This window comes from Xyrauchen texanus, chromosome 16 (assembly GCF_025860055.1).
Source record: "Xyrauchen texanus isolate HMW12.3.18 chromosome 16, RBS_HiC_50CHRs, whole genome shotgun sequence".
In the NCBI taxonomy this organism is placed as follows: Eukaryota; Metazoa; Chordata; class Actinopteri; order Cypriniformes; family Catostomidae; genus Xyrauchen; species Xyrauchen texanus.
In genome coordinates, this window is record NC_068291.1 from 13,705,385 (window position 1) to 13,717,935 (window position 12,551).

The 12,551-nt window shown below is 38.8% G+C and overlaps 1 protein-coding gene across 4 annotated transcripts in view; it reads right to left on the reverse strand.

The window, feature by feature from the left end:
- atg2b (autophagy related 2B) overlaps window positions 1-12,551 on the reverse strand; it is a 43,152-nt gene that overhangs the window by 5,674 nt on the left and 24,927 nt on the right. For all 4 annotated transcript variants that reach the window (XM_052145105.1, XM_052145104.1, XM_052145106.1 and 1 more), the window contains exons 29-37: window positions 8,965-9,135; window positions 8,034-8,166; window positions 7,157-7,359; window positions 5,795-6,024; window positions 5,556-5,673; window positions 5,169-5,360; window positions 4,276-4,377; window positions 1,888-1,966; window positions 1,302-1,506 (exon numbers count right to left, since the gene is read on the reverse strand). In XM_052145105.1, the coding sequence (XP_052001065.1) occupies window positions 1,302-1,506; window positions 1,888-1,966; window positions 4,276-4,377; window positions 5,169-5,360; window positions 5,556-5,673; window positions 5,795-6,024; window positions 7,157-7,359; window positions 8,034-8,166; window positions 8,965-9,135 (1,433 nt within the window). The remainder of the gene's footprint in view (window positions 1-1,301; window positions 1,507-1,887; window positions 1,967-4,275; window positions 4,378-5,168; window positions 5,361-5,555; window positions 5,674-5,794; window positions 6,025-7,156; window positions 7,360-8,033; window positions 8,167-8,964; window positions 9,136-12,551) is intronic.

The following is a 12,551-nucleotide window of genomic DNA, read 5'->3' on the forward strand; positions in this document are numbered from 1 at the left end:
TAGGATCTGTGCACTAAGCTTTAGTGTAAATGCAACCTAATAGAATTGCAGCCGTTTATTATGTTGTTAATATAATTGAAACAACAATATTGACAAAGAGAAAATCACTTACGGCCCTTAATTTCTTTCTTTTTTATTCATTTATTCTGTTTAATAATAATTTGAAGGCTATATGCCATTGTTTTATTTTGTTATATTATATTATTATTTAATAAAAAAAGATCTGTTTTCAATAGAATATTGTGGTTTCAAAATTGGCACAGAGAATCGTGAATTTCAATGCTATTGGTATTGACTAGGGCTGGGCGGCATGACGATATATATTGTGGTGATGAAGTGTCAACCGTTAGAGATTTTGCTATATTGTGTATATCTCGATATGTAAATATCCATGTGCGCAGCGCGTGCGTATCTATCAGTGGCCGTGCTTCACGTGAGACTGAAACCAGGCTTGAACGGGGAATGAGTTGCGGCTCACTTGAATCATCTCTTTAACATACCGAGGTTTGCTTGACTACACCGCACATCTATACCTCTCCATCATTTGATGAATTATTGCTGATGTGATCAATAGAAGAGTCAAGAAAATGAAGAGGAGCTTGTTGTAAAAACAGGTGCGACATAGGTTCACAAAAACCAACACAAATTAGAAAAATGTAATCTGTGCAAACTGTGTTGTGTGAAGATAATCACTTGTGGTAATACAAACAAACTTAAAAATGAAGCACCCTAAAGAATATTATGAAAGCCAAAAGATGCATATTTTTTAAATGTATTTTCTTCAAGACGGGTTATTTTTGTTGTGTATCTTTTACAAAAATTATATAATTTTTTATTTGTTGCTTTGCTTTGAAAATAGCAATTAATACATTTTCTTGAGGAAAGTTTATAATACTATTGGTCAACAACATATCAGACCGAAATGTGTCAATGTGAAATTGAGTAATATGGAACAAGTGACTTAAAAACTAGTGTTTATTTTATTTTTAACATTGACTGTTTGTCAAGTTCTAAACAAGGAGAAAATTATATGGAGGAAGTTTTCACTTAAAAAGTATTTTCTTCACTGACTGAATTTTCCAGAAATAGGCATTCAAATATGGTTATTTATTTATTTATTATGTTAACAATTTTTATTGATTTTCAAAAAATCAAAAAAATAAAATAAAAATCGCAATACACACCATTATCGTGATTTAAAATGACTCGAGTCATGATATAAGATTTTGGTCATATTGCCCACCCCTAGATCGACTAATGAAACACTGGTATTGAGAACTCTACTGCTTCCTGTCACACACCTAAAGAATATGGGCTGGTCTGTGAAGCCAGTCTCTGTGTCAGTGGTGTTGTCTAGGCTGCAGGTGTTGATGAGGCTGGGACTGCTGCGGGTTTGTGTTGGCACAGAGATGATGGGTGCAGGGTCCTGACTCGATCCACTGTTGAACTTGGAAAAACTACAGGAAACCTCAGGGCCAGGAGGCTTCTTCATCGACACGCAGAACGCTACAAACACAAATCACCTCAGAATTACACTGGTGAAACCGCTTGCTCTTGCAGGAGAGGGGGAATATTCACTAAACAGTTTTTTTTTTGTGAGCAGTATTTCAGTGCTTATTCTTATCCACTAACCACCCACAGTACAGTTTAACCAGCCATGAAATGCACGGAAACAGATTTTCAATTAATTCATTGTCATTCTTTTCCACACAAACAAGCATTCTAAATAAGGCTTATTATAGATTTATAATATTTACTCAAATCAGTGCTCTTCACCTGTTGCACAATGTGTAACATTGTACTTTTAATTCTGTTAGTGAAGCCAATGCACACAATTCATTCTTAGAGAATTTCCCCCAGAATATTTGACTTTTTACTGATTGTTACCTTCCTGCTCTGGTGGGGAGAATAGCTCGACATCTGCTGCCAGACTGCTGAGGAAGTTCTTTAGAAAGAACAGAGCATCCTGTACAAAGAGAAAGAGTAATCTGAGGGGATGAAAGACAACTAAACAAATACAATAGTAGATCCAGTATAGAGGTGTCCAAGAGACCACAATGAAATCTGGAATTCAAAATCTAATTTGTGGAAATAAACAGAATGGATTAGGATTGATGATGTAGAATGAAATAAAAAATAAAATTGGTAACACTTTACAATAAAGTTTAATTTGTTAAAGGGCACCTATTATGGAATTTTGAAAATTACCTTTCAGGTAGTGTGTAACATAGATTTAAGTGAACAAAAACATCCTGCAAAGTTTTATATATGAAAGTTCACCGTAAAAAAAGTTATTGTCTCTCAAAAGTAGGAGTCGACTCTGAGTCAATGTAATGAATCGTTTTTCCAATGAGTCATTTTCCTTTTCGTTGTGACATCAAGACGAAAAATTATCAAATTGGCCGCGCCCACTCATTGCGTGCGCAGACACCAGGGAAAACTTGAAAACATCATGTCGACAACAAGACGCTGTGTTCTGAAGTGCGTATCAAAAGCGACCTTTTTTTCACTGCCCAGGGACGAGCATGTGAAGAATCAGTGGCTAGAGTTTATATTTACAGCTATACCACACACGTATAGCCCGAACCTTGTGCTGTGTTCGCGTCATTTTAATGACGATTGCTTTACGAACATAAATGCTTTCAAGTGTGGATTCGCGAGCCGGTTGATACTGAAGGAAGGTTCAGTACCAAGTTTATTTGGATCAGCTTCCTCCTCCGAATCACAACCTGGGTCATCTGACCAATCACCGCAGATTAGCGTCACGCAAAGGAGGGGTTTGGAAAAATGAGTCGTTGAACGAATCATTTGGGAGTCGGTGAGCAAATCAGGTAAACATAAATGCATATTATAAGACAACAAAAGTGCTTTTTGTCATTGCATGCATGTAAAACTGTTGTTGGGGACTCCCAAAACAATATTAGGAACATTTTAAATGCCATAATAGGTGCCCTTTAACAAGATCTAAAAATGAACAATAAATTAACAGCATTTATTAATCTGGTTAAAGTTATTTCAGCATAGAGTAATACATTTTGAAAATCAAAAGTTGTATATGTTAACGTAAATGCATTTGACATTTGATAATTTTAGGATTACCAGATCTCAGTTCTTTAGGTATTTACAGCTGTGCCACCTGTTCTGTACTATTTTAATATAAAGCATACATCCCATAAAGCAGCAGATACTCAGGAAGAGGGTGATTTTGGCATCAGTGTATTACTCCCTGCTAATTCAGAGTCTGGGGGACGGAGTTTCAACTTCTCAAGAAATTATGGGAGAAAGATTTAAACTTCGTATTGGAGGAGTGAGTGTGGGCTAGGATTTTACAAAGTCTACATCTAGAGATGCAAGTATGATGCAATTTAAGATTTTACAGTGATTCTATAGGCTTGGTCTCACACACACACACACACACACACACACATTTGAGGATGTGTTAAGATCCAAGAATTTTGGTTGAGGGGCGATGATATTGGGGATCATTAATATTGGGTTAGTCATTTAAAAAGTTGGGTCCTAGCTGGAGTTATGACCGGCAGACGAATCATCCTCAGGGGATGGAAGTCAGCTGGGGCACCCTCGTTTCGGGATGATTTTTAGAAGGATGGGAAAATGGGATTTGTTTGATAGGAAGTGGGGTGCATATTTGGCTTTTTTTGTTGGGTTCTCGGGGAGGGGCAGTGGAGAGGGTTAATGTATATAATTGATTCCGTATTTTGTGTTTGTTTGTCTTATGAATGGAATCAATATAAATTGTTAATAACAACAAAAAAAAATCTGCACAAAAGGGGAAAATACTAAATAATAAATAAATTATTTACATTTTGAACTTTTATTAATTGCTAATAGAATTTGAAATAAAAAAAAAAAATATTGCTAAATACAAGCATTTTCACTAGTGCTCTGTGACTTTTGAACCCCAATGTATCCACTGATTTTTAATTGGAATTCCAACAAAAATAACGATATGATGACATTACGGCATTACTGCGTCATGGCAATGAAGTTGTAAAATTGGAAATGACTTAATACAGAAAAGATTATTAAGTGATTTGTTAAAATCATGTTAAAACATATTGTTTACATTTTGTGACTATACTTTTGAAAGTATGATTAGTGAGTATTTTAATGTTTACAGATTGGCTCCATTCACTTCCATTGTAAGTGCCTCACTGTAATCCAGAAGAAAATGACTTGTACTGAACCTGGAATATTCCTTTAAAATCAAGCGGAGGTGTGTGTTTACAGCAGCATTTTTATATTTATCTGTACCTGGTCAATGTTCAGGCGGATAGGCATTAGAGAAACACGCAGGCAGCACTCCTGTGGTGCCTGTCCAGCTTCTGGAGATACGTGCAGGGCTCTGATGGTTAACTAAAAGATAAAAGACAATCAACACTGATTTCAGAGTATATGTTGTGTGCTCTGCCTTAGTTTAGAAACCATGCAAACCATCTATAGATCAGGTGACATACACTCACTGAGCACTTTATTAGGAAAACCTGCACATACTTATTCACGCGATTATCTAGTCAGCCAATCGTGTGGCAGCAGTGTAATGCAAAAACTCATGCAGATGCTGGTCAGGAGCTTCAGTTAATGTTCACATAAATCATCAGAATGGGAAAAAAACGTGATCTCTGTGATTTCGACCACAGCATGATTGTCGGTGCCAGACGGGCTGGTTTGAGTATTTCTGTAACTACTGGGATTTTCACACACAACAGTCTCTAGAATTTACTCAGAATGGTGCCAAAAACAGAAAACATCCAGTCAGTGGCAGTTCTGCGGATGGAAATGCCTTGTTAATGAAAGAGGTCAAAAGAGAATTGCTGGCCAGGGCTGCATTTCCCAAAAGCTTTGTATGCTTAAGTAGACACCACTGGCGCCTATTGTCTCTATGATTAACTTAAGCTTGCAATGCTTTTGGGAAATTAAGCCCATACTTTTTCGAGCTGACAGAAAGGCTACGGTAACTCAGATAAACACTTTGTACAATTGTATTGAGCAGAATAGCATTTCAGAATGCACAACATGTTAAACCTTGAGGTGGATGGGCTACAACAGCAGAAGACCATGTCGGCACTTTATTAGGACCAAAGTGTTACTAATAAAGTGCTCAGTGAGTGCATTATTTCTAACTGTCAGTGTGTGTTTGATCTCACCATGTTGGAGTGAGCTTTCCTGGGCATCTCTTTACTGGAGTACAGGTAGAGGAACTTGTTCATCATTGAGGAGGCCAGTCTGTCTCGTATCTCCAGATCCTGCACTGAGAACACCTGTCTGGACACTGGCTGCTCCACCAAAACTCCTACCTCTTGAGTCATCTGAGGATACACCTCATGTTGGAACCGCACCTGTCAAAAGATCATAAATGTGTTTATTTTCATTCAATTAATTACTGTTATGGCTTCATTCCAGAAATCTTAGAATTCTTCTGTGTTTGTGACATTTAAGCAGGCAGCTAAACATGCAATTCAAGCACTAAGACTTCAGATTCCATTACAACTGCAGAATGTGAGATTTTGCATGAAAGGGAAGTGTTCTCTGACCTTACTGAGTTGAATCTCCATCAGAACATCAGGGTTTCTACCCCATCCTCCTCCAGCACGAGAACCTCTTCTGGCCTGTCTTACAGGAGTCTGTGATGGAGAGCTGTGAGGAGTGCACCTACAGATACACACACAAAAACATGCTCTCTGAGTAAACTCCCAGTTGTTACATGAGTGTGCCGATTCATTTATATGAAGAATGACATTGAATGTGCAGTGGATCAACTCCAAACACGTACCCTCGACTGCGAGCTGGTGAGGAGGAGAGCACTCCACCACCAAAGTCCTTTCCTCCGTAGAGGTGCCACACAACAGAGATCTCTTTGACCAGGTATCTGACTTCAGGCACAGGGAAGTGAAGTGGCCCCCTGTTAGAGCTGTTGCCCCCCAAAGGAAGACTGAAGTGGTCATCCTTCACTAGGATAGGTTCAGAGGTCAGTTTCTTTACCATGGGCTCCTCATCCTTCTCCTGAGAGACAGAACATATGAATCAAGTAGATGTCCACACTCAAAAGCTGAATAGTGTACATTTGTCAATGTTAATATTCTTTCTCCTATCCCAGCTTAATATACAGAAAAAGGGGGAATTCGGGGGGAAACTCAAATAATTTTTTATTTATTTATTTATATTTATTCCATTTTGAAATGCTAATAGCACAGAAAGTATAACTTCAGCCTGATGGATTTTATTTCCTAAACACAAGAAGAACTAAATATTAGAGTAAAATGTGGGACAGTCCACCAAACTTTGTGCTTTTGATGCAAATTTAGTTTGTGAAATGATAAGGAGTGGCTAAAGTTTTTAACAAGGTCACTGATCATTACAGTCAGTTTGTGCAGCTCATTTCAGCGCAGATTGTTTAACGAAGCGGTCACAATTACCCACAATCTAAGAGTAAGCATGTTAAGACCAAAGTAGACACGAACACTTAGCATCTACGTACAGCCGAATGCTCACCTTTCAAAGTACACTCCATTTGAATTATAGCTAGGACTGCTATGAGATACTGGACTTCTCTTCAAATGTTTAGATCCATAAAGAAGACATTATATTCCTTCAAACTCACGTGAACATCCACTGTTGTTGTTTCCAGCTTTACCTCCTTTTGTATAGCGGCACTTACACCTTCTATCGCTTCTCTGTGACAGCAATGGCTAAACTGTGAGTTTTGACACCTTGTGGGCCCACTTACAGTGCTAATAATTCCAGATGCATGCACATACTGCACATTCGGAGTACACTCGGTTAGAAGAGTGGGGCCACAAATGTTCAGTCCTGTATGCAGATGCCTAGTGTTTGCATCTGACCGAAGTTTACTTCAGGCTTTATTTTACATGCACAAAAGGAGGTTTATATAGAAGTCTTAAAGGCACAGCTGTAAATAACTACATATTTCATTTTAGGAGTCATGAAAAGGTCATGAAAAACTAAATTTTTAATGACTGTGCTGCAAAAACCCTGAATTTGTAAGTGGACTTCAGAGAAAAATATTAAATGATAAAAAAAACAGAATATGACCCCTTTAAAGTGCACACTATTTGGAGGGTTAAAACAGCCTCTTTCAAAAGCCCCCCAACTCCATAAGCAGAGATGAGCTCACCCCTACTCTGGAACCAGGCGTGTCCAGGATGCAGAAGTCATCAGAGTCTTGGGGCAGGGAGGGGACAGGAGGGGAGATGAGTGGGGAGTGCAGGGTGGGGTAGGTGGGACTCGGCTCCTGTCCCAGATTCCCGCTCTCATCAGGGAAGAGGAAGAGATCAGAGCGGGGTTGGTCGTGGTCACGTGAGTGATGTTCATTGACACCTATACCAGAGACCGACAAATTCAATGCAAGACAGGCCAAGACATGCTTTGAACTAAAGAGGGAAACTAGATCTTCATATTCATACCTGTCTGTTAAATACTTAATTTTAAAATCAGGGGCATTAATAGGAGGCTGATCCTCTCTTTGCTGCTAAAACAGCATCCAATCTTTTGAGAAGACATTCCACTTGATGTAGAAACATTGGTGCAGGGATTTGCTCCCATTCAGACACAAGAGCATCAGTGAGGTCAGGCACTGACATTGGCCAAGGGGGCCTGTCTTACAGCAGCTGTTCCAATTCATCCCCAAATGTGTTCAGTGGGGTTCAGGTCTACAATTTGAGCAGGCCAGTCAAGTTCTTCCATACCAGACTCATTAAACCATTTTATTGGTGACCTATGATAGTGCCATGTTGAGACACTGAGCTCTCTGGTACTTACAATTCTACTAAAAATCTTTGTCTAAGGAGATTGTTTGGCTGTATGCATGATCTAACGTAACTGTTAGTGATGGGTGTAGCTGAAATAGCCAAAAAAGCCAAACCACATGGGGTAGTACACATACTTTTTGCTTATCAGAAAAGTACAGCTTTAAAAATACAGTCTGATTGAAACATTCTGAAAAAAGCCTTCAAAAACAAAAGCAACAATAAAACAAAAATTGTGAGTCTAACCATTCTGCTGCAGTGTATGGCTCTGCAGGCCATCTGTCTCTTCCATGGCATCACTCATAAGATCCTGAAGAATTTGCTGCTCTGCTTCAGGAAGTAAAGGAGTCTGAGCTGGTGGCCGACTCACTGCCTCAGTCTGGACAACATTAAATGTCTTCATCATGAATCACTCACAAACAACAGCTCAATTAAAGGAATCACACAAAAAAATAAAACAATTCTCAATCTATACCTTCCAACCCATATTATATAAAAAAAATATATTTCCTGGTGCTGTTTTCTATAATGGGGACTGGGCCTGTCAAGGTCCAAAAATGGCAAAAAAAAAAAAAAAAAGCACCACAAAAGTTGTCCATATTATTTGTTCCCTTTATTCCAAGTCTTCTGAAGCCATTCAATAGCTTTGTATGTGCTAGCTTAGCTTCTCTAAAAATGTCCCTTTTCCACTGTAGCTCTCAAATCTCATTAAATTCAAATGTGGTGTGGCAAGATGCATTACACAAACAGAGATAATTTGACATTGTATTGTTTGACACCACAGATGTTTAACCTGGTATGCCTTAAATTTAATTAAATGTGATTTAAGATCTACAATCGAGGGAACAATTTTTTGCGAATTACAACTATTGTTATACTGTCGTATAGCTTCAGAAGCCTTGGAATATACTGTAGTGCATGAAGTCGTATGAAGTACATTTATGGGCCAAAAGAAATTAATATGGGTTTGGAACAAAATGAGACTGTGTAAATGATGACAAAATGATGTTCATTTTTGGGTGAACTATCCCTTTAAGTCTTAATAACATTTCAAATATGGAAAAATCAGGCAGTGTTTGTTTTATATAATTACATCATATTTTAAAATAAATTCTTTCAATGAATTTTAAGTATGTGTGAGATGATTGTATGTTTCATGGTAAACAATAGAACTGACCTTCACTCTTCGCTTAGTGCTTCTGCTTTTGGGCTCCAGGCCAGAAGGGGGCATTAGGTCCCCATAACTGGCAATGTACTGTATAAGGTTCATGAGTGCAGCACAGGAGTCAGAGCAGGTGCGAATGTGAATAACATCACTTGAGCAACGCAGCTCAAACCTTGGCTCTGTCTAAAGACACACAAAAATACAAACAGTGCTTTAATAGGGTGAAAAGCCTGTAGGACATTCTGTCTGACAGGCTTCAGTGAAAAAGATGGGCGGCAGCCAGTGTGATAGAGATTAAGACCATTTGACAGAATTATCACTTTGTCACAAAATCTTAAATTTGTTGATAGTGTACATGTTGTGTTCATTCGTTTTCTTAAGAGGTGGTTACACAACACTTTATTACTTTATTCACTACCATTTAGACGCATCTAAGTGCAGGAGACCGCAAAAAAGCAAGCTCATTCAAGTTCGGTGGACTCTTACCAGCGAATCCAATGTCGAGAATACATGTGACCAATAGAAGACAGAAATATCAGACACGGATTTAAAAAAAATCACTTTTCTTTTGTGCATATCATTTTAACATTTTGGCCTAGAAACAAACATTTTTAATACAGAATTTCGATTTTCTATGTTATGAAGTTACAGCAACAAACAGTTAATATGGTCAACGTGAAACAGGATGTGTGGCTGTAGCTTAGAAATGCTTTAGCCAATCGAAATGGAACTTTGTGTGCTTCATTAGGACCATGATCTGAGGGCACCAGCAAAATTTGGTGATGGCACCACCTATGGGTCAAGAAATGACAAAAATTGCTATTTTTGTCCATAACTTTTGAACCATATGTAGTTAAATCATGATGTTGGTGGCTATGGTGTCTATTCCGTGGGTCGTGAGGATTTTGGCGATACTTTGTTTTCCGACATTGGCCATATTACCTTTACGTCATTTTGAATGTTATCAAAAAGTTATATATTTTTAAATACTTGACTGATTTAAAAGAACCTTTGTTTGAATCATCGACACCATGTTCCAAAGGTTCCATCCCCACCTAGGCAAGTCTTACAGTTGAATTTCTATTGTACTGGAGGCCTTTGTGTTGTGTTCACTGAATGGATGCAGGGTATCCCCAATCATTGCTGGTTGCAGGTATTCTTATTATTCCTTTTTCTCCCCAATGGGAGTTTAAGGCAGCACTATGAACCGAATTTAGGAAAATGATTATATTTGGCACACTTATAGGGGTGGGTATAAATAGCAACTTGACCAAGTTCGTGGTCTCTAGGCCAAACTGCATAGCACCCAGACAGTTCAAAAGTTCACTTTGATGTTGCATTTAACTTTTGAACTGTTTAGTCTAAAAGAAAGTTCTTGCTTCCTCTGATTACTAACCTATGGTGATTGTAATGTTCCCCTTACACTGAAACTCTGCCTATTATGGTGGCCATATTACTGGATTGTGAGTTTAATTGCTTTTTCTTTTTTTTAGCTAATCCTTCCAAACAGAGCCACATGGAAATTTATTTTCATCTTTGCCTAAAGGTTACGCCAATACAAAGTTTACTGTAGAGACTTCTGTGACAGCTTGGCGTGTCCCTTTGGTGGCTGTCAACCTTGTGGCAATGTGATGCAGTAGATAGTGTCCAGTATCATTGAACCAAAAGCTGCAGGTTTGATTCTGCCCTGGGTTGACTTGTGCTTTGCATGTCACGTTCAGACTATTGGGGCTTTTCCACTGCAAGGTACAACTCGACTCAACTCGCTATTTTGGGGTTTTCCACTTTGGATAGTACCTGGTACCTGATCATTTTTTAGTACCACCGCGGTCAAGGTTCCAAGCGAGCCGAGCCGATGCTAAATGTGATGTCAAAATCCTGCAGATCACCGATTGGTCAGGGAGAGTAGTCACTGTGTAGGGAACAGTTAAAAAAAACTTAAGTGACTTAAATGGACGCTATCTAAACCAGCGGGCAATGAGAGGGAGAGTGCTCTGGACTGGCGTTGATCCACGATGGAGGATGGTATGTTTTGGTATGTTAACTCTATACTCTGCTTGAAAGCTTCACTTTATTTAGTTGACCAGCTACTGGAAGCTTACTTCTAAAACAACCAGGCCAATTTAACTGTTACACTTGTGTAAAGTCAACATGCAACAACTGCTTTATGCAGCACAATGACCTAGTAGCTAACGGTCGTGTTATTGTTTTGGTCAGTTTGCGTTGTGTTTAAGATAATGTCATATCAGTAGAGGTGGCGCAACTATGACGATCAGCCTATAATACCACCCACGTTGAGATGGCACTAAACTGCAGTGGAAATGTAAGCTCAGAACCGTAAAGCGAGTAGAGTCGAACCGTAACGTGCAGAGAAAAATGCCATATGTGTTCTCGGTGCTTGAAGCTATATTTTCCATCTAATTTAGCAAATTAAAAACGTACTATTTTTGTTTATAATGAAAACTTTTACAATTAATTAAACACACACACACACACACACACACACACACACACACAATCACACACCAACAGCTGCAGTGTTCCCATTTCAGCTTAACAGTTCAACAGTGCTTAACCCTTCTCAAACACCCACACCCACACCCACACACACACACACACACACACACACACACACACACACACACACACACACACACACACACACACACACACACACACACACACACACACACACACACACACACACACACACACACACACAATCTGGATTTACAATTTATAGGTATGTGTTTGAGTGAAATGAAAAACAAAATTTTATTCTATAAAGTACTGACAAAATTTCTCGCAAATTCCAATTAAAAATATTGTTATTTAAGATTATTTATTTGCTGAAAATGACAACTGGTCAAAATAACAAAACAAAAAAAATGCAGTGTTTTCAGACCTCGAATAACGCAAAGAAAACATTTTTAAACAACACTATTCTAATGTTTTAACTTGGGAAGAGTTCAGAAATCAATATTTGGTGGAATAACCCTGATTTTCAGTCACAGCTTTCATGCGTCTTGGCATGGTCTCTACCAGTCTTTCACAATGCTGTTTGGTGACTTTATGCCACTTCTGGTGCAAAAATATAAGCAGCTTGGCTTTGTTTCATGGCTTGTGGCTATTCATCTTTGTGACGATCAGGGGGTGCTTCAGCAAGGTTGGAATCGGGCAGATTCGTCTTTGCGAAGGAAGCATGAATCAAGCCACTTATCCTGACAGAAAACTTGCTTCCTTCTGCTCTGACAATGTTCCCCAAATCTGAGCATTGTTTTTTCCAGCAGGACAATGCTCCATGCCACACAGCCAGGTCAATCATGGTGTGGATGGAGGAGCACCGGATCAAGACCCTGTCATGGCCAGCCCAATCTCCAGACCTGAACTCCTGAAAACCTCTGGAATGTGTTCAAGAGGAAGATGAATGACCACAAGCCATCAAACAAAGCCGAGCTGCAATAATTTTTTGCGCCAGTAGTGGCATAAAGTCACCCAACAGCAATGTGAAAGACTGGTAGAGAGCACGTTAAGATGCATGAAATCTGTGACTGAAAATCAGGGTCATTCCACCAAATATTGATTTCTGAACTCTTCCC